The sequence below is a fragment of the Halichoerus grypus genome, chromosome 13 (assembly GCF_964656455.1).
Source record: "Halichoerus grypus chromosome 13, mHalGry1.hap1.1, whole genome shotgun sequence".
Classification (NCBI taxonomy): Eukaryota; Metazoa; Chordata; class Mammalia; order Carnivora; family Phocidae; genus Halichoerus; species Halichoerus grypus.
The window spans coordinates 78,004,007-78,022,498 of NC_135724.1; the positions used below are offsets into that span (position 1 = coordinate 78,004,007).

Here is an 18,492-nt window from a genome sequence, read left to right on the forward strand (position 1 = left end):
AGTGGGGCTGGTAATGTGCGGGTGTTAGCTGGATTTTTCATGCTGGAGGGAGAGGCTCAAATATAAAAATTCCTTTAGTATCTCTCATGGAAAAAGTGACATAGACCACCAAACCACACTGAAAAAAATAATGAAAGCTCACTACATCTGTGAGCATCCTCTTGTTGTGATCACCACCTAGTGGAGAGACGGCCTGCCTTCTGTTGTTTCCACTAGGAAAAACCACCAACTTCCTGGGGAAATTAGAGCCCAGTGCTGCCTGATGGCTTTCAAGATATAGGCTTCAAATCCACACATTCATATATGTTTTAATACAAACGTTAAACATATATGTGTATATATATACAGGTATATATATACACAGACACACCAATTCACAAATATGAATTGATACACACAAATACATTAAATATATATATTTGCGATATATATATATTTAATATACTAAGTATATATCACGACACATGCGTTTGGAGAACCATTAATTAATTCTTGTGGGCAGAAAACAAGACGTTCATGGCTTCAGCAGCAAATACACTTCCTCCACTTTCCCAGGAAGTCATTTTTGCTGTAACAATGATTGCCATTTATTAGTACCTACAGAAACTACACTTGGTGCTTTAAGAATGTCTTTTACTTAATCCTCACAATCATCCCACATGGTACAGAATGGAGAAAAGGCAAAGAGGCTCGCTCCCCTCACACAGCTGCTTCGGCTGGGGAGTGGGAACTTGGCCCTGGCGGGTCTGACTTCCATCACACTGTACCACTTCTCTAATTTTAGTAACATGCTCTCCCCTATAGTCTCTCTGAGGGACTCTGCGAACTTGCCAGTTGCCTTCTATGGAGATTTACACCATTAAGAGCATCTGAGCAAGAGATGGAGGTGGGGAGAACCTGCACGACCCGGCCCCCCGGTGGTGCTTCCAGGGCCTGTCCCTTCGGCGGGCCTGGGAGCAGGGCACAGGGTAGCCGCCCGGACAGTGAGAGGGGAAGAAGCTGGGTTTCGGGGGTTCGGTTTGTTTTGCCTACTGTTTCTCACGTCTTGGTGATGCCCAGGTGTAATTCTGGGGTTTGGCGAGCATGCGCCCTTTCGTACCTGGGGGTTCTGAGCCCGCAAACCATGGGGAGGTAACTGGATGCGGCCTCTGTGTTAGCAACTGAAGACCAAGGATGGAGAGGTTCTGAAAATTGCTGCCAGTGGACTGTGCCAGAGAGCCTTCAAACAAATCCGCCCAGCTCAGCTGGGAGCCCCATCTCACACATCTGGCCCCAGGGCAAACCAGTGCAGGCCAGAGGAAGGGGGTCGAAGACAGGAGTTCCCAGAACAGCCAGGATCGAGGTCCCAGCGACTCCAGTTCTCTCCCCCTCTCTGACTCTGCTGCAAGCTCCAAACAATCAAGGTCTGTAGACGGATGTTCCCCAAACCAGACCCTGCCCTGTGCGGCGCTTCTTACGAGATAGAGGTGGTCGAAGATAAGGGAGGGCTTGTCCATCTGTCCCAAGATAAGGAGCATCTCGTTGTCTATGAATTCCTTGAATTCTTTCAGGTTACAGTTCATCTGCGTCTCTAATTCATTACGGATCTGTGGAGCGGAGAAGAGCAGAAAAAGTGATTCGTTACAAAACAAAACAAGAGCCATCCACCTCCAAAGAAGTCAAGTCACAACTTATACTGTGGTTGTTTTCAAAAAAGGTGTCTTGTTGTTTTGGCGGTTTTTTGTTTTTTTTACCCCAGAGAAAGCACACAACGCACTGAGACGCACACAGCACGTATGTAGGTGGTGGGAATGAGGCTACACAGCCTCACGGGCAGTCAGACTGGGCAAAGTTCATCATTTTATACCAAGAAGCTGATTCGCAGGGCATCTCTTCTACTGAGTTTAAGGCACTTCTATTTTTACAATTAAATATCAAATATCTCACAGTGAACACATAAAATCAGCTTTATCTTTCTTTGGAAGGCATCACAACAGGATAGTTTTTTGTTGTTTTTTTGGTGGGCAGCAGTTTATTGAGCGATAGTACAAAGTTCCCAAAGAGGGAGGGAACCCAAGAGGGTTGGTTGCCCCACAATATGACTTTTTATGTATATTAATTAATACAAAGGGTGATATATGGCTTTTTCAAATGGCCCTTTTAAGCCCTTATATCTACCTAGTTTAAGCGCTTATTATAATTCATTGCATTCTTTGGAACAAAAAGCAACTGAAACAAGAAAAAAGTGATCCAGAAAAAAATTCGAAGGCACACAGAAGGCAGTCCAGGGTTAGTAACTTGCTAGTAAGTGATAATCCTGAAATAAGAAATAAGAGTTTGCTGTATTTCAATAAAACACAAGGCAGAGAAGAGGGCACTAACAGGCAGATGTATCTCGGGGCAATGCGTGGGTCTCGTGGAATTAACACCAAAGGTCTTACAGGTTCAGAGAGCTCGGGAAATTTGCTCAAGGCCCCAGAGCTGGTATGCAGCACAGCTGGATCCAAACTAGAGTGGGAATCTAAGGCCTGCGCTCTCTCTGCTAAGTCCTGCGGGGAAAAAGCCTCTGAGAGTCGGTGAGCTGGTCGGTAAGAAGGCCAAGTGGCAGACCTGCCTCTGCTGTGCTTTGAGCAACAGGACAGATGGACAGCTTGTGACCTCTGGCCTGGTAAGGGAAGAGCTCTCTTACTTCTTTCGAGGTCACGTTTTCTAGATCCTGGCTCATCATGATGCTCCGGAGCTTCGCTTTGATGAGGCGCTCAGTCCTTTCCCCTTCAGTTGGCCTAGAAAGAAGGGACATTCAGTAAGATGGAGAACGACAGGGAGCCTGAGGTCAGCGTTTACAGGAACGCCAGATACTCTTGGGCTAAACAGAACATGGCCTGCACGCAGACAGCTACCTTTTTTTTTAAAGATTTTTTTTTTAATTTATTCATTCATGAGAGACAGAGAGAGAGAGAGACAGAGAGCAGAGGGAGAAGCAGGCTCCCAAGGAGCAGGGAGCCCGATGCGGGACTCGATCCCAGGACCCTGGGATCATGACCTGAGCCGAAGGCAGACGCTTAACCATCTGAGCCACCCAGGCGCCCAGACAGCTACCTTCTTGGTGTGCATGTTTTTGGGAGGAGGGGAAAGGGACAGAGAAGTCCGGCTCTGTGTCTAGAACTCCTGTGGGAGTCCACAGAGTGGTGAGCGGATGGAGAGCACAAACAATGGCTGGAAAGCATAGTCCTCGTTCAGGTCTGCAGAGAATCAGGCTCTCGGGACGAGATGCTGGAAGCACCCGCGGAACGTCCGCCCACCAACCACATCCTTCTGTCTGCGCTTGAACATGTCTGGGTGGGAGGACATCACTGGGTCCGGCTCTCCTCATCTCCTTCTTACATGGAGAATCTATGTGCTTCCCTGTAACTTCTACCCATCAGCCCTGCTTCTACACAGACCAGGATAATTCTTCCACAGAATGCCCTTTTTTATATTCAAAGGCAACTGTCATTCTCCCCAACCCGCTCATCACTTGGGGCCTCAAAGAATGTGGCTTCCGGTCCTCTCCTCATTCAGGCTGACCTCTGTGTCCATGGCCCTCATAATGCAGTCCCAGAGGGACACACGACTCTGGGGGAGGAGGGTCCTAACCAAGAGAGAAGGGGGGAGCCATTTCCTTCCTCTGGACCCAGACTTTCACTGAGTGCAGCCTCAGGCCACGTGAGCTCTGCTGGTGGCCACGTGACACAGGCCCCGGATTCACTGTTGTGGCCTCTAAGGCAGGCCGCCCCCAGCCAGTGCCGGTGCAGTGGTGTTTTGGGATCCTGGGACGATGGATATATAATACTCCTCAGAACAGAGGGAAAGGCCAGACCATAGAACATGGCCCAAGAGCCGGTGAAGCACGTAGGCTGATGGGAGTTATGGAGCTGTTCCCCGGAAACGCATTCACACCCAAATCCGTCTCTAAGTTTAGAAGTGGGGTGGTGGTCCTAGAGCCTTCCCTAGCCACAGACTACCCATGGGCAGCAGGTGAGGCACCCCTGCTTGGAATGCTGGTCCTGGGAGAGGGGGCTCCCAATCCCAGGACTACCAGGGTGGTGTGACCCTGTGCGGACTCAGGGTCAGGCCCGGCGTGGGCGAGGCAGCGCCGCACTTACTTGTCCACAAACAGGGCCGGGGAGTCGGGCCGTGCGGACTCCAGGTCCTGCATGGCGTTCCATTCGTTGATGCAGCTCTGGTCCGAGCTGATGCAGCTCTCGTAGTAGGTGGCCCAGATGAGCGCCACGCCACCGGGGAAGTAGTTGTGTCTTCGTGCCACTTCGCAGGCCTTGTGAAGGACCTGCAGGGCAGACCTGGGGTGAGGAGGGGGGACAGGGTCAGGCCTGGGGAGGCACAGGGAGTGATGGGCTCTTCCCTCCACACGGGGGGGTTGAGAACGGGGCAGGGCAGGGCGACCCCTCAAGGACTCACTACGAGCGTCGCCATATGCAAAAGGTTACGTGCGGGATGCAAGGCAGCCCGAAACCTTCCGGCTGCCGGGTAACGGAACCCAAGAGCAGATGAGCCATCCTTCACTGTGCCCAGCAAGGAAAGAGGGCAAACTTCGTAACTCTCCCACCCAGGCTGGCTCACGATCATCTCCCACTCGGCCAGTTAACGCCCAAGAACTCAGATTTACTTCGGAGGCGGGGGGTGGGAGGGACACCGCCACAAAGCCTGGCAGGTGGAAGGAAAGTCTTTCACATGCAGCAGACACATTTTACTGCATTCTGAATAACTTGCTTTTTAACCTTTGCCCGTCATTGTTATAACAGCTTCGATGCTTAGCTCTCTTAGGGAAGGGAGTACGAGAAACTCACATTAATACAGGGATGAAATGAAGAAGAGGTTCGGGAAGGAAGAGTGGGGCAGAAGGAACAACGTGGAGAATGTGTATGGTAATGCTCAGCTTAGTCATCTTTTTTTTTTTTTTTTTTAACAAAAATCTAGGCTGAAACTTTCTCAGTGAAGGGGGTGAACCAGGCATCGACGAAGGGTGGGAGTGGGGAAGCCCCGGAGGGAGCGAGAGTGCTCAGGGAAGGGCTCACCCCCGCTATGTGCTGTACGCGTCCCACTCAGGCATGTCTGTCCTATCTCTAGGCTGCTTCAGGGAATAGGCTTGAGCTGCATATTTACTAAATTTAGTTTTGCTCCTGAAATTTTGGAAAAACATGTGGGCCTGTTTTTTACTTGCCTGTAGAGAAAGAGGTAAGAAATGATCCAGGGACGCAAGAAACATCTGGGATATCAAGGGAATTATGATTTCGTGATTTTCCCCAGGAGGCTGAATTGAGGGCAGTGTAGAGTAATGGACGAGGTAAAAATGAAGCACCATGTTGACTGGTGGCCCATAGGAGAATTCGGCCTAACTCTCACCGTCCCAGGAAACAAAGTAATGACTGGGAAACACTGGGCAGAACTCTTCTCGTCAGATGCCACCAGCTCTCTCCTGAGCCTTTTCCAGACTGCTGGAAAGAGAGACGGTTGTGTTGAGTTCGTTGCAGGGGTGGTTTGTGCGACCCTCCAAGGATGAGGGAGGCTCGCAGGTGTGTGTGCCGGGTTTGAAGAAGCACCGGCCTGACCTGTTTCACCCAGTGCAGCCTTCGCCCGCGGCTACCTCATCCCCAAAGCAGAGTGTGTGGGAGGCCCTCCCCCCGAAGCGGGCCCTGCACCCCGCATCCTGTAGCGGGGCACCCTGTGAGAACACGCTCCCTGCGCTCCCTGGTCCAACACGTGACTCTGCGCGGGTTATGGCCACCTCCCCTCCATTGACTTTAAACCCCACGAGGACAGGAATTATGTCCGTCATATGCCTTCCCAGATGCCCAGTGCCTGGCAGCGTGCCATTCCCTTCAGGGCACAAAACGAGCGTGCGCCAGGTATAAAGAATATGCAAATTTGCGCTGGAATGGCATTTGGGCAGCAGGAACTGTAGATAACGTAAGAATAAAGTACCTTCGACAACAAAAAAACCACCCAATGAAAAACTGGCTGAAGGACCTGAATAGAGTTTTCTCCAAAAAAGATGTACAAATGGCCAATAAGCACATAAAGAGATATGCTCGGTATTCATCAAGTGGGGAAATACAAATCAACACCATAGCGAGATACCACTTCACACCCATTAAGAGAGCGATGATGAAAACTCAATAACTAACTCGCAGGAGTTGGTGAGGACGTGGAGAAACCAGAACCCTCGTGCACGGCTGGTGGGAGTGTGAAATGGGACCAAGAGTCCAGTTTGCGGAAAACAGTTTTGGTTCCCCAGAGAGTGAAACACAGAGTTAACCGCGTGCTCTAGAAATTCCACTTCTAGGTACATCCTCAAAAGAACTGAAAGCAGGGACTGCAACAGACACTTTGCCCACCCGTGTTCATAGCAGCTCCAAGCACAACAGCCAGAAGGTGGAAATAACCCAAATGTCCACTGACGGATGATAGGGCTACACAAAAAATAGTCTATGACCACATCCTGGAGTAACATTCAGCCTTAGAAAGGATTCTGACACGTGCGACAAGACGGACAAACCTCGAAAACATCGAGATATGCAACAGAAGCCAGACGCAAAGGGAGAAATCGGGGAGGATTCCCCCCTATTGGAGCAACCTGGAGTACGCAAACTCCTAGAGACAGAATGTAGGACAGAGGTTAACCAGGGCCTGGGCGGGGGAGAGGGACTTAGTGTTTAATGGGATGATGAGAAAGTTCGAGAAATGGATAGTGACGTCTGCACATCGTGGATGTACACTGAATTGCACACTTAAAAAATGGTAAACGCGGTACACTTCACGTTACGTGCATTTTGCCATACACACAAAAATAAATGCACCAAAATGAGCTTTAAAGTCGAAGGGGATTTTCCTATTCGTGCTGGCAGCTAAAAAAAATATTCCTATGGTGATAAAAGTCCCTAAAAGCACTTACCACATGGCCTGGACGGATACGGGCTTAAAGACGTGCATCCGTCCCGCAGTGCTGATGCTGAATCCCCTGAGGATGAAAAACAAAAAAAGAAAGGAAGCGCGGTGAGAAGTTAGACCCTGAGGCCACACCAGATGACAAGGGTGGCTCACGCTTTCTGAGCAGGGAATACAAGCCCGCTGCATCGAACAAGGGCAAGAGCAGGAAAAAAGTGGGGAAAAAAAAAAAGTGTTCTCAAATCTTTAAGACTTGCTTTTAACCCGGCTACGCGAGGTCTATCAAAAACACAAAACCTGGCAAAGGTAACACCACCATCCGACACACCATCTTGTTCACGTTCCTGCCACTGTCCCAGCCCCCTGCTACTTCCTGCCCCACACATCCCACCCACTGTTTTTGTAATTGCATGCGAAATATATTCACAGATGGCAAAATCTGACAAAGGAAAAAAATATAACCATTGTAATCCTGCCTCTTCAAAAAAAAAAAATCACATTTTAATTTTTCTTCCCCGATTCTATGAGGCAATTTAACTTTTACCGTTGGAATCCTGGTGAAGGGGCAACTTGTATTCAGCTCCTTCCTCCCACTCCTGGCAGAACCCGCGTATTTCCCCTGGAAGCAAATGTACGTGGAACCTGGATGGCTCTCTTGTCTACCTCGCCCCAGCCACACGGAAGGCTTCCTCCTCTGCAGCCCCCGGAGACGCACCTGACACGCTGCTGTGCCCACTAGCCGCTTGCCTCCCCCCGCACCCCCACGGCTGTGTGCTCCAGCCGTGTCCTTTCCAACCGTGAACCTACAGTGACCGGCTCCGCGTGGGGGGCACGTACCGAGTATTCACTTAACACATCAAGGGGAACGGATGGATGTCAGCTCCCTGATGCGCTGGAACTTCACACAGCAGCACCTCCCCTGTAAACACTCTTCCGTTGATACTTCGAGACCCAAACTCCCTTACATAATGTCCCAAATATCCCTGGTCCTTGTGTGCGCACGTCACACAGGTGACTCTGCTCCTAATGATTATCCAGGATGCCCAAAGTGGAAGAATCTCTTAGTATTTTTTTTTTTAAAGATTTTATTAATTTATTTGTCAGAGAGAGAGAAAGCACAGCATGGGAGCAGGAGATAGATGAAGAAGCAGGCCCCCCGCTGATGGCGGAGCCCGACACGGGGCTCGGTCCCAGGCCTCTGGGGATCAGGACCTGAGCCGAAGGCAGACGCTTCACTGACTGAGCCACCCAGGCGCCCCTGGAAGAATCTTTTAAAGAGATCTCCTTACCCGTCTCCATCAAGGTGGATTTTCGTGTCGCTCCACAGCCGGAGAACCATCCCGATGGTGCAGCTTTTACTGCTCAGGAGAAAAGAGGAGATGCCCAGAGTCAGGGTCCGCCCACTCATGCACCCTCTTCCCTGCCTTCGCCCAGCCTGTCCAGCTCTCAGAAAGGAACCACCCCCCGACCTGGGCCTGGCTGCTGGGTGCGTATCAGGGAGAAGCTCTCAGGCTGTCTGCGTAGGGACCACTCGCCACTGAATTCTAGAAGACGTGAGTCTGGGACGGTCCCATCAGACGGGGTCCCCAGTGACCTCTACTTAGAGACAGTCCCAGGGGACTGTGACCCCACCGAGGTGCGGATGGAGCTCCGGAAACGCCAGGCCCCGGCTGTGGCTCTCGGGGGCAGGGAGCGAGCGGCTGACCACACGCCCACGCTGCAGCAGGGGTGAAGCTGCTGATGGCTGGCGCACTCCTGGCACGAGGCCACATGCACTCCAGGGGACACAGGCGAGCCGTGGCAGCCAACCGGGCCTCTTGTCCTAGGTGGCGGGGATGGGGACAGTGCCAACACCAGGGCTGCAGTTCATTTCTGGGCCTCTGTTTCCGTACCTTCTGCACAGCTGCAGTTTCAAAACGAGCTTAATCTGCTTTTGGTTTGCTCACCCTAACAGTGAAATGATGCTTAGTGACTCTGGAGACAGGTGCCACTGAGAAACAGAGGGACAGAAAGGACTTTATCAGAGGGTTACTCGGATCGTTAGGAAAATTCTTCAGGCATTTAAAAGAAAGAGCCTGCTCATGAGAGACCACGGTAACGGCCAAGGCCAACTCCGAGAGCCCCCAGGGATCGTGGACGTACACCTCTACTCCCTCTTAGCCACAGCCCAGGGAGTAACGTGATGCCTATGACAGGGAGCTCTGAGCTCACAGACCCCCCTCTTCCCCTGCAGTGCTGGTGACCAAGCGGGACTCTTCCACCCTCTGCTTCCGTCTGTGGGGAAGGAAGCTGCAAGCCCTTCAGGTCAAATCAGACGAAGCCTTTTGTGTTAGGCAAATTACCTGACCCCCCACCCCTGCATTCCTACCCACTCTTGATGGGCTAATTCTACTTCCTTTGTAGAGCTGCAAAATAAAACGTATGCTGAGACCCACAGAGCTCCGGAGCTGCTTGCTGTGTCAGTGCTCGGGAGGCCGAGCAGGGGGCCTCCTCGTAGCCCAAACCGACATGCTGAGAGCCCAGGGCAGAGGGCACCTGGGAACACGTTGCCAGGCCTGGAAGACTCACCCCCTTTCAGCACTGACGACCCACACCAGGGACTGGTAATGAGGAGAGAAGACAGAGCTACAAGGAGCATTGGACTGGACTCGGTGGGGGGGAGGGGGGGCCAAAAGGCCCAGGCCCAAGCCTAGAGCAGGAGGGGGCCTTCCAGGGCAGGCCGAGATGAAACTGTCCATATGAAGCAAGGGCAGCATCTAAACTGGCCTCCCCTACCTGCGGAGATGGGGAAGAGCCTGGAGAGAGCACTGTGCGCATGGGGCTCAGTCCACGGAGGACTCCCACGCAGGGTTTCCACCTGCGGTCAAGAGCACAGGCGGGGACCATGGCACGACTGAAAAAACTCTGCAAATTCCCTAACATCCCCTTATCTGCTGTTGTGTGAGTTTCCAGTAGTCCTGCAGTGACGGACAGTCAAATGTCTACAGGGAAGGAGGGCCTGCGTGCTGGCGTACGGGGGAGCAGGGGCACCCGGTCAGGGACATGGGGTCTTCCAGGAGAAACGACCTCAAGGGATGACGTGGGTGGGGCAGCTGGGGGAGAAGAAAAGCTTCAGAGGAAACTGAAACAGCAGGAGCAGAGGGGCCAGTGGGGCCAGCGTGGGGACTCGAGGGCCACACGGGAGCCAGGCCTGGCACAGGGGGGCGCCGTGGAAGCCCTTCGCAGACCGCACGGTGCCAGCAAGCACAGGGCAGCTGTGTGTGCTCACGGCACTCACGGTGCTCTCGCCTCCCAAACGCAAAATGGAACCTGGGGGTGGCCGCTCCTGTCTTCTGGGGCGACGCATGTGCAGATGGGCGGCTCTGAAAGAGAACCCGTGAGCCCGTGGGGCCCGTCTCTGCCCCTGCATCGTCCCGTCCGAAACGGCCCCTGCCTATCCTCCTGCCGGAACTCCCGCAGGGTACGTACCCGCTATGGGCAGCACTCATCGCTCCCTCCTTTTTTTTTTTTTTGGAATAAGGAAGCAAAATCTCATGTCAGGAATTGAGAAAAACAAGCATATCATGCTTTCAGCAGGCCAAAAGCTTCTGTAAGGACCAGGGCTTTGGTGCCTGGGGCTCCCCAGTGTGGGGCCGCAGAAGAGCGCCCAGGGCCCAGGCCCCAGGCCCCCGCCTCCACATGCCTGGGCCTGCAGGGCTGCCACTCAGGCTCGACAACAGGAAGGCCACTTAGGTCCTATTCCCCTCTGACCACCTACTCACCCTCGGCAGCCCCTTGCCCCACCTCCCCAACCACCGGCCTCAGGGTTGACGCCTGCACGCGGGCCTGTCCACTCCAGCCATGAAGGACAACGTGGAGGGCATGTGTACGCATCTAACGCTACGGTCACGACCTCCAGACTCTGAGGTCGGAGAGCAGAGGCCGGGCATGCAGAAAGTGCTAACAGTACAGATGGTCGCGTAGGAATGAATTCACAAACAACGGGGTGCAGAGGAGAGTGCAGCGTATCGATGTGCAGGGTCTACACCGCAGGGCCACCATAAAAGCCCGGCTTCTGATGCCCAGCTCTGCTAGTAGGATGGCCTTGGGGTACCCACCCCGACCTCTCGAGCTGCATTTCTCATCCGTTACACACAAATCAGGGCTACCTGCTCCACGGGGTGGTTTAAGGGTTCAATGAGATGCTGAGGACACACCGTGGCAACCGCCCTGGGCTCTTCCCACGGAAGCGACAGAGATGGCTAGCAGGAGGGGCAGACCTCCACGGTGGGCACATCCCACGGGGAGGCAGGTTCCCGCTCTGGGCCGGAGGGTGTTACAAGGACGGACCACATGTGGCGAGGAACGCCCCTGCCCCAGAAGGAACTCCGAAAGGCTGGCTGATCATCCAAGAGCAAATGTAACTGCATCGTTGTTTCACACTAAATACCTCCGTGCTGCACAAAACACCGAGCTCCGCCCGTGTCCCAGAGCGCCGGCCTGGGGGTGCCCTGACACGAGGTGCTGGGCCCTCTTGCCTTCCGGGGCGCTCTTCACAGCTTGCCTCCTAAGACCCGCCAGGCTCCACAGTCTTCCAGATCCAGACTTCCCAACTAGCCCAAGGCCACAGATGCCGGCTCACACGTCTCTCCCTACGTGTGCCGCACAAAACTTTCTTAGGATGCTATCCTGTACCAGGAAGAAGGTCATAAAAGAAACGTCCTCCCTCTTTCTTCGCGGGCTTGTTGGCCGGGAACAAAGTCTTGGTCCCTCCTAACAGCAGCTCTCTTGCGGGAACAAGACGAGACCATGTAGCCGCCACACCATTCACTGCGTCTGTGGCTTTTTCTGTCCTGCCATCGATTCTGCCCAAGATGCCTTCGAATGCAGCCCCCACTGCCCCGTCCCTACTGCCCACTTGCCCTTTAAGACTCGGTGAACCATCACACGCTGCAGAAGGCCTCTTGCTTGCCCGCTCTGAGCCCACCCCTGTCCCGTGCTTCCACAACCCCCCGAGCACCCCTCCATCACCGAGCCCGTTGCCCTGCCATCTGGTCATGGCTCCTTCCTCCCTGAGCTTATAGGCTCTCAGAGGTGGACCACAGCTTCGGCTGCTTCTTTGTGTACCTGGCCCATTGCCTCATACACAGGAGAACGTACACACTTGCCTTGGCGGATGAGTAGATTAAAGATCACGAATACAGGGAGCCTATCTTAATCCAGGTTTCACAAAGCCAGGGTCTGCAATGATCTCACGCACATTCACGTATCCTAGATGTAAGAAGAGCCATTCGCCCTCATTTCACACACATAATAGGGTCTATGATACAACTAACTTGCCCTCCAGTTATTGGAAAATTCCAAACCTCCCTTTAAGCCTCTGACCAAGGACCCGTCAACAAATACTTGGGAATCCACTTGGGATGGTAATATAGGGGAAGCGCTCGATACGATGCCTATCAGTCACATACTTCTACACGGGCCCGTCCCCGCTTCACGTGGCTCCCTCCTGCTTGTTCCTGGGTGTTCACCACAGCCGTCACCTCTTTCAGGAAGCCCCCCCGGCTCAGGTGCTCTCTTCCATGGCACCCCCGATAGCAACCCAGTGGTAAACCTCAAAGCTCAGTGTAACTCTTCTATCCTCTCAGTCGGAGCTGAGAGCAGAGACTGAATCTAGCACAGCGCCAGGCACACACGAGCTGCAATGGTGCGTTCTACTGTTCTGCATGCCTGGTCACCCGTGCCGCTGACCACCACACATCCCGTCATCATCTCCCACGGACACGGGACCACGGCAACCCAGGTCCCCACCGCCCCACCAGACTCACCTTTCCTTACTGGAAAAGTCGACTCCCAGCAAGATACTCTCCTCTGTGTCCTGGCGCCCGCTGCTGTCCACCACCACCATGTACCGGACCCGCTCCGCCCAGGCGCTCTCCAAGCGCACGGCCTAGACAGGCAAAGACAGTCTCACTGGCCTGCCTTTCAAGGTGGTGGCCCCTTCCGTGACCAAATCAACACCGAGGGGTTTTGTTTTCTACCTCCCCTGCCATGAGCTCAGGAATTAAGATGAGATTCTTAAGAGCAGGAGCCGCGTCTGTTTATATCCATGCACGACGGACAGTGCTTGGCTCTGGGGAGATTCCCCCAAAGTTGGTCAAATGGGTGAACAGGTACAATCCAGAGAATGAAGATCTCCACCCTCAGATCGACACAGACATCTAACATATCCTTTCTCTGGACCTTGTGGGTGGTGAAGAGCAAACCTGGCTCTGGCTTTTGTGAACAATTTGGGAGAATCTGCTGGAACACAGGAACTCCCCACCTCCCACTGCTCGTGAATAATTCCCTACCAAATCGCACAATTAAAAATTAAAACTTGCCGCTCTTTGTCTCTTCTTACCAGCTTGATCCGATCTTCACAACGCAGAAGGTTGATCATTACTTGAAGATGCTGGGGCAAGTCACCTGTTGGACCAATGAAGAAAGTTTTAAAAGGTCACCCACCCACCTTCTAGGCAGAAACCTGCAAGAGGCTGATGTTAAGGGTCTGGATGAAGACCGCGAAATCAAAATTCCCCCCACCTCCACCCCAAGAGAAGTGTCACAAAGACTAGGAGGCTCAATTTCTCTTACTCCACTCCTGAATGCTGCCTGATGAGGATGGGGAGATCTAGCTGATCATGGCCACACATTAGAAATTGCTTTTATATTCTGAAATCTGGGGCGCCTGGGTGGCTCAGCTGGTTGAGAGTCCGACTCTTGATTTCGGCTCGGGTCATGATCTCAGGGTCGTGGGATCAAGCCCCATGTGGGGCTCCATGCTCAGCATGGAGTCTGCTTGAGATTCTCTCCTCTCCCTCTGCCCCATCCCCCGCTTGTGTGTCCCAGAGCTTGGGCCCCGTGACAACCACCATGATCAACATCCGCAGTGAGACCTCCGTGCCTGACCACCCCGTCTGGTCCCTGTGCTGCCGGGGCTTTGTAGCATTCGCCTACTACGTGGAGTCTAGGGACTGGAGGGTAGCAGGTGCGGTGACTGGGGCCCAGGCCTATGCCTCTACCACCAAGTGCTTGCACATCTGGGCTCTGGTCTTTGGCCTCCTTCGATCATTATGGCCATCATTATTTTCACCCACTGGCTCACTGATGATTATCCAAGCAATTTCAGAGGTCATAAAATGTTATGAAGGCTACTAGCAGCTGCTCATGGCCTGAGGCTCGCACCCCTTTTCACGGCAGTTTATATACACATCAGTCTAGAACTGAATTCAATAAAGCATTATAAAGCATGATTACTTTATAAAGGCAGTAATGCAGAGCTTCTAGCTTCTCTGAGCAATCCCAGAGCCCGGGAGGTGCCTCCGAGCTGGGGTGTAGGGAGGAGAGCTTCTCAGAGCTAGTGAGTCTCCACAGACATGGAGGATCAACACAGCTGAAAACAGGCTGTGTGTTCCAGGCTGGGAGGGCCCTACCCAAGGTTCGTAATCAGTGAATAGCAAGTGGGACTCTAACACGGCTTTTTCCCCACGTTACACATTTCATGGTTTCTTTCTGAAGGAAAGGTTCATCTGCAAAGACGCTGGTCTACAAGAAAGTAGGAGTAACTCCTAGAACATCTACATTAATGCTGGTTTGTGCCATGCCAAGAAGGAACAGAATTATCTCTACTTTTATTACTATTATTACTTTTTAAAAGATTTTATTTATTTATTTTATTTATTTGAGCGAGATAGTGACAGAGATAGCGGGAGAGATCACAAGCGGGGAGGAGAGGGAGAAGGAGGCTCCTGCCGAGCAGGGAGCCTGACGTGGGGCTCGATCCCAGGACCCTGGCATCACGACCTGAGGCGAAGGCAGATGCCCAACCAACTGAGCCACCCAGGCGCCCCTATTATTATTATTTTTAAAGATTTTATTTACTTACTTGACAGAGAGAGACACAGCGAGAGAGGGAACACAAGCAGGGGGAGTGGGAGAGGGAGAAGCAGGCCTCCCGCCGAGCAGGGAGCCCGATGCGGGGCTCGATCCCAGGACCCTGGGACCATGACCTGAGCCGGAGGCAGATGCTTAATGACTAAGCCACCCAGGCGCCCTCAGAATTATCTTTAAAAAACAAAACAAAACATTATCCTATAGATCACAACCAGAATCCCAGAAGGATCAGTACACTGGATTCGTTCCTTTTGCAAAGGCATCTTTTGAATTTTAGGTCAGGCTGACAGAGGACGTCCAAATTGTACTTCTTGCCTCAGAGAGGACTCGGGTTGCTGGAAGCCGGCCCCTCTCGTCTGTTCTCTCTGTGACAGGACGGCACGGTGTGAGACACCCCACACTGGCGCTGCTTTCCATAAGGAATGATTGGCAGGCAACAGTTCACATTTGAGGAGCACGCGGAGCTCCTTGTCCCCCCTCCTCTACCCAACAGCACCCTCGCCTGCGGTGACCCCACGGCCCCAGGGGCACACACCCGCCTCGGCTGGTCCTGGGCTCGCCTGCACGCCACCACCGTCCGCTCCAAGTCACAGAAGCACACAGAGGAAAGCAAAAACAAGCCCCTTTGTCTGGTGAGTGCCCAAATGAAAGGGACATTTTCCACACAGCTAGGCTCCTTTCAGCGGGATGCTTGTGGAGACGTGGAATTGCTGACCGACAGAACTCCCAGCTGCAGCCTGGCATCCACACACCGCCTCTATATGTTGAAGTGTTCACTTAGCACTTGTGGAAAGATCAGAGACTGTAAGCTTGAGGTAGAGGCCCTCGCCAGAGTCTCAGACCGGGGACTGGCTGCAATGACCTGAGTCTTGCATGGGCAGAATGAAGCCCCACTCTTTCTCAGCTCTGCGTGATTGCGGATGGGACTGGGGGCCGTCCAGGGCACTCGACAGTGATTCCAGAAAAATAGGAACTGATGGAAAGGCCAGTCTGTGCCTGCCCCAGGGACATTTCCTGAGAGTCCTGGGACAGTCACGGTCCCTCTTGCTTTGCTGAGCTCATTGGCCATTCTAGACCTCAGGGGCGGAAAAGCCACCAAGCCTGAAGCTTTCTTCTTACTTTCCTGTACGTTCCAGAGATGCACGAACCAGCCCGACTTACGGTTTTTACATGGCTTTGTACTTGCTTCCCCAAGCTCCAGAGAGTATGAAAACACTGTTAGAATCAGAGGATGGAGACACTGTATACTACGGGTGAACAAAGCTGGAGCATTCGCTTTGCTGTATGTATTTAACCAACGAACACTGGTTAAATTCCTGACAGGGCAGAACCATTAGCAGATTCAAGAGAGAAGGTTCTGTTTATAGTATTACGGTACTTGAAGTCATTGTAGTAATAATCAGAGCTACCATACACAGAGCACCCATGAGATGGTAAATAGGTTACATGCATACAGTTTTTTTTTAAGTAGGTTCCACGCTGAGGGAGCTTAAATTCATGACCCTGATATCAAGACCTGAGCCGAGATCAAGAGTCGGATGCTGAACCGACTGAGCCACCCAGGCGCCCCTACATGCATACAGTTTAAATTCCTTCCTGCCTGAGGTACCGGTATTTGATGCCCATTGTAAAGATCGGGCAACTGAGGCTCAGAGGTGACTGCTCAGTAAGTTGTAGGACTGGGATCAGAAGCCAGGTCTGTCTGGCTCTAAAACACACATTCTTGCCCCAAACCACACTGCCTCCTTGTGCAGGACAACTGTTTTCTGAGCTTCAAACAGAGCTAAATCTTGATTCCAAGTATCAGCATGCGAAAATCCCGACTGACCCCTGGTGTTTGCTGTAAAGTGTAAGACACGAAATTCTAACCTAGGCACTCAGGTCCAAAATGAGGCGAGAGGACTTGAGGTGAGAGACAAAACGATCACAGGGACAAGAAAACTGGCCCCGAATGCTGGCTGCTTTCACCTGCTTGTTGTTCTGAGGGTCAGAGGCCTTTGCAGGTCGCACTGAGAAATGCGCAGCCCGTCCCAGAAGTGCCCGCAGAGGCTACGGGCCTATTACAAAGATTCCCTTGTACACAATGTTTTCTGGTTCCTCTCTTCAAACTGCCTTCGGTATCAGAGTCCAGTCACCTAAGAAAACCAGTCTCTGTTACCATATAGGCATTTCTTACTTGTGTGCTATTGGACCTAAATGAATATTGGGTTTGATCCCCACTTTATCACTTCAGTCTACTTCCAGAAACCAAATCCACTGATGAATCATAAAGATTTCCCACCCCAATGCCTGCTGAAGACTCGTAAAAAATTCCCCAAATGAGAGCTTTCCAGATGCTCAGAGAAATGACGCTAGAGTCCTCAGAGGAGGTATAGGGCATCCCAAGGTGGTTATTTTCAAGGGGACAACGTCTGGCTATCACAGGTTCTGGTGCATTAGTTAAAAAAAAAAGTCATACTACAACTTAAAATCTGCAGTTAACTGATAAACTGTGGGTGGGAAATCCTCACATCCAAACAGAACGCTGCCGACTGCCTTATTTCTTGCGTGGACATGCACAGTCCGCAGGGCGCTAGCTCTCGGTGCTCCCTGGAAAAGGCGCATGGCTTACCTGCTCAAGAAAAGAGCTTCTGCTTTGCACTGGACGCGTGCTGAGCCTGTGTTCCGCTATTCCTCTGGCCTTGAAAACCAGCAACCTGTTCACCACCAGCAATGGAAGCCTCCCCCATTGCACAGAAAATAAGTTTCCAGGGAAGAACCTCAATTTACCTGCATGCTTGTGGGGATGCTGAAGGCTTCGTTGGCTCTGAGGGTTGTTTCCCTGCTGTAAGAAGAGTGCTGCTCCTTTCACCATGAAAAAGCTCTCACTTAAGCTGGGAAGGATAAAACCAAAGCACAGTCAGGCTGGAATTCAGAGAGGAACATGGGCAAAGACACGCAGCAGAGGAAAAGCTTTGGTGCAGGCAAATGTCACATACGATGCACACGGGACGAAAGGGCTATTCTGATCGTTTCGCGCTGCACTCTTCCCGCACCTTCGCTACAAGCCTGCTGATGGAGTCTGTGTGATGAACTCAGACTAGGCTTCGGCTAGAACACCCGAGTCCTTGGGGCTCTTGCAAGGCTGACAGCCCTTCCTCCTGCAGGATACTCTAAAAGGATCTCCCTGCATCACGTCTCCTAAAGATACAGAGAGCAACTCTGAATTTTGTGAATTTTTCGCACTCTCGCTGTGGAATCTTTGTGACTCCCTGACTATGACAACTTCACTGATCTTGGTGCCTTCCCTTGATTGGAATACGAAGAAGAGGAAGTTATACTTTCGCTACTGATTTGCATCTTAACAAAAGCCGGTGGTTACTGACCCCGTGATTTAGCTTAGTCAAGGTTCCGGTGTCACTGCTGTGGTAGAGAATCTCCAGTTGACACAATGAATTTCTCAGCAAAAGGAACCTTTGGTTTTTGTTATTTTAAACCAGCAATAACATTGACATTTGACATACAACTTGAGAACTTAGGATTTAAATTTTAAACATTTCATGATTTGGCTATCAAAAAAAAGTCTTTAGCTTACACAGAAATTAAGACTATAAACTGACTGTATTAGCTACTAGTTACTACCAATTACTCAAAAATACTGTTAATGCTGCAAAT

The 18,492-nt window shown here is 51.9% G+C and overlaps 1 protein-coding gene across 6 annotated transcripts in view; it reads right to left on the reverse strand.

The window, feature by feature from the left end:
* Positions 1 to 18,492, reverse strand: part of SSH1 (slingshot protein phosphatase 1) — a 59,054-nt gene that overhangs the window by 15,682 nt on the left and 24,880 nt on the right. For 3 of the 6 annotated variants that reach the window (XM_036085960.2, XM_078060857.1, XM_036085968.2), the window contains exons 3-10: positions 17,608 to 17,711; positions 13,307 to 13,371; positions 12,732 to 12,853; positions 8,214 to 8,282; positions 6,932 to 6,997; positions 4,125 to 4,319; positions 2,669 to 2,762; positions 1,458 to 1,586 (exon numbers count right to left, since the gene is read on the reverse strand). In XM_036085960.2, the coding sequence (XP_035941853.1) occupies positions 1,458 to 1,586; positions 2,669 to 2,762; positions 4,125 to 4,319; positions 6,932 to 6,997; positions 8,214 to 8,282; positions 12,732 to 12,853; positions 13,307 to 13,371; positions 17,608 to 17,711 (844 nt within the window). Of the gene's footprint in view, positions 1 to 1,457; positions 1,587 to 2,668; positions 2,763 to 4,124; positions 4,320 to 6,931; positions 6,998 to 8,213; positions 8,283 to 12,071; positions 12,174 to 12,731; positions 12,854 to 13,286; positions 13,375 to 17,607; positions 17,712 to 17,873; positions 18,019 to 18,492 lie in introns of those variants that run through there. The other 3 variants (XM_036085964.2, XM_036085965.2, XM_036085966.2) reach the window with 3 other exon arrangements.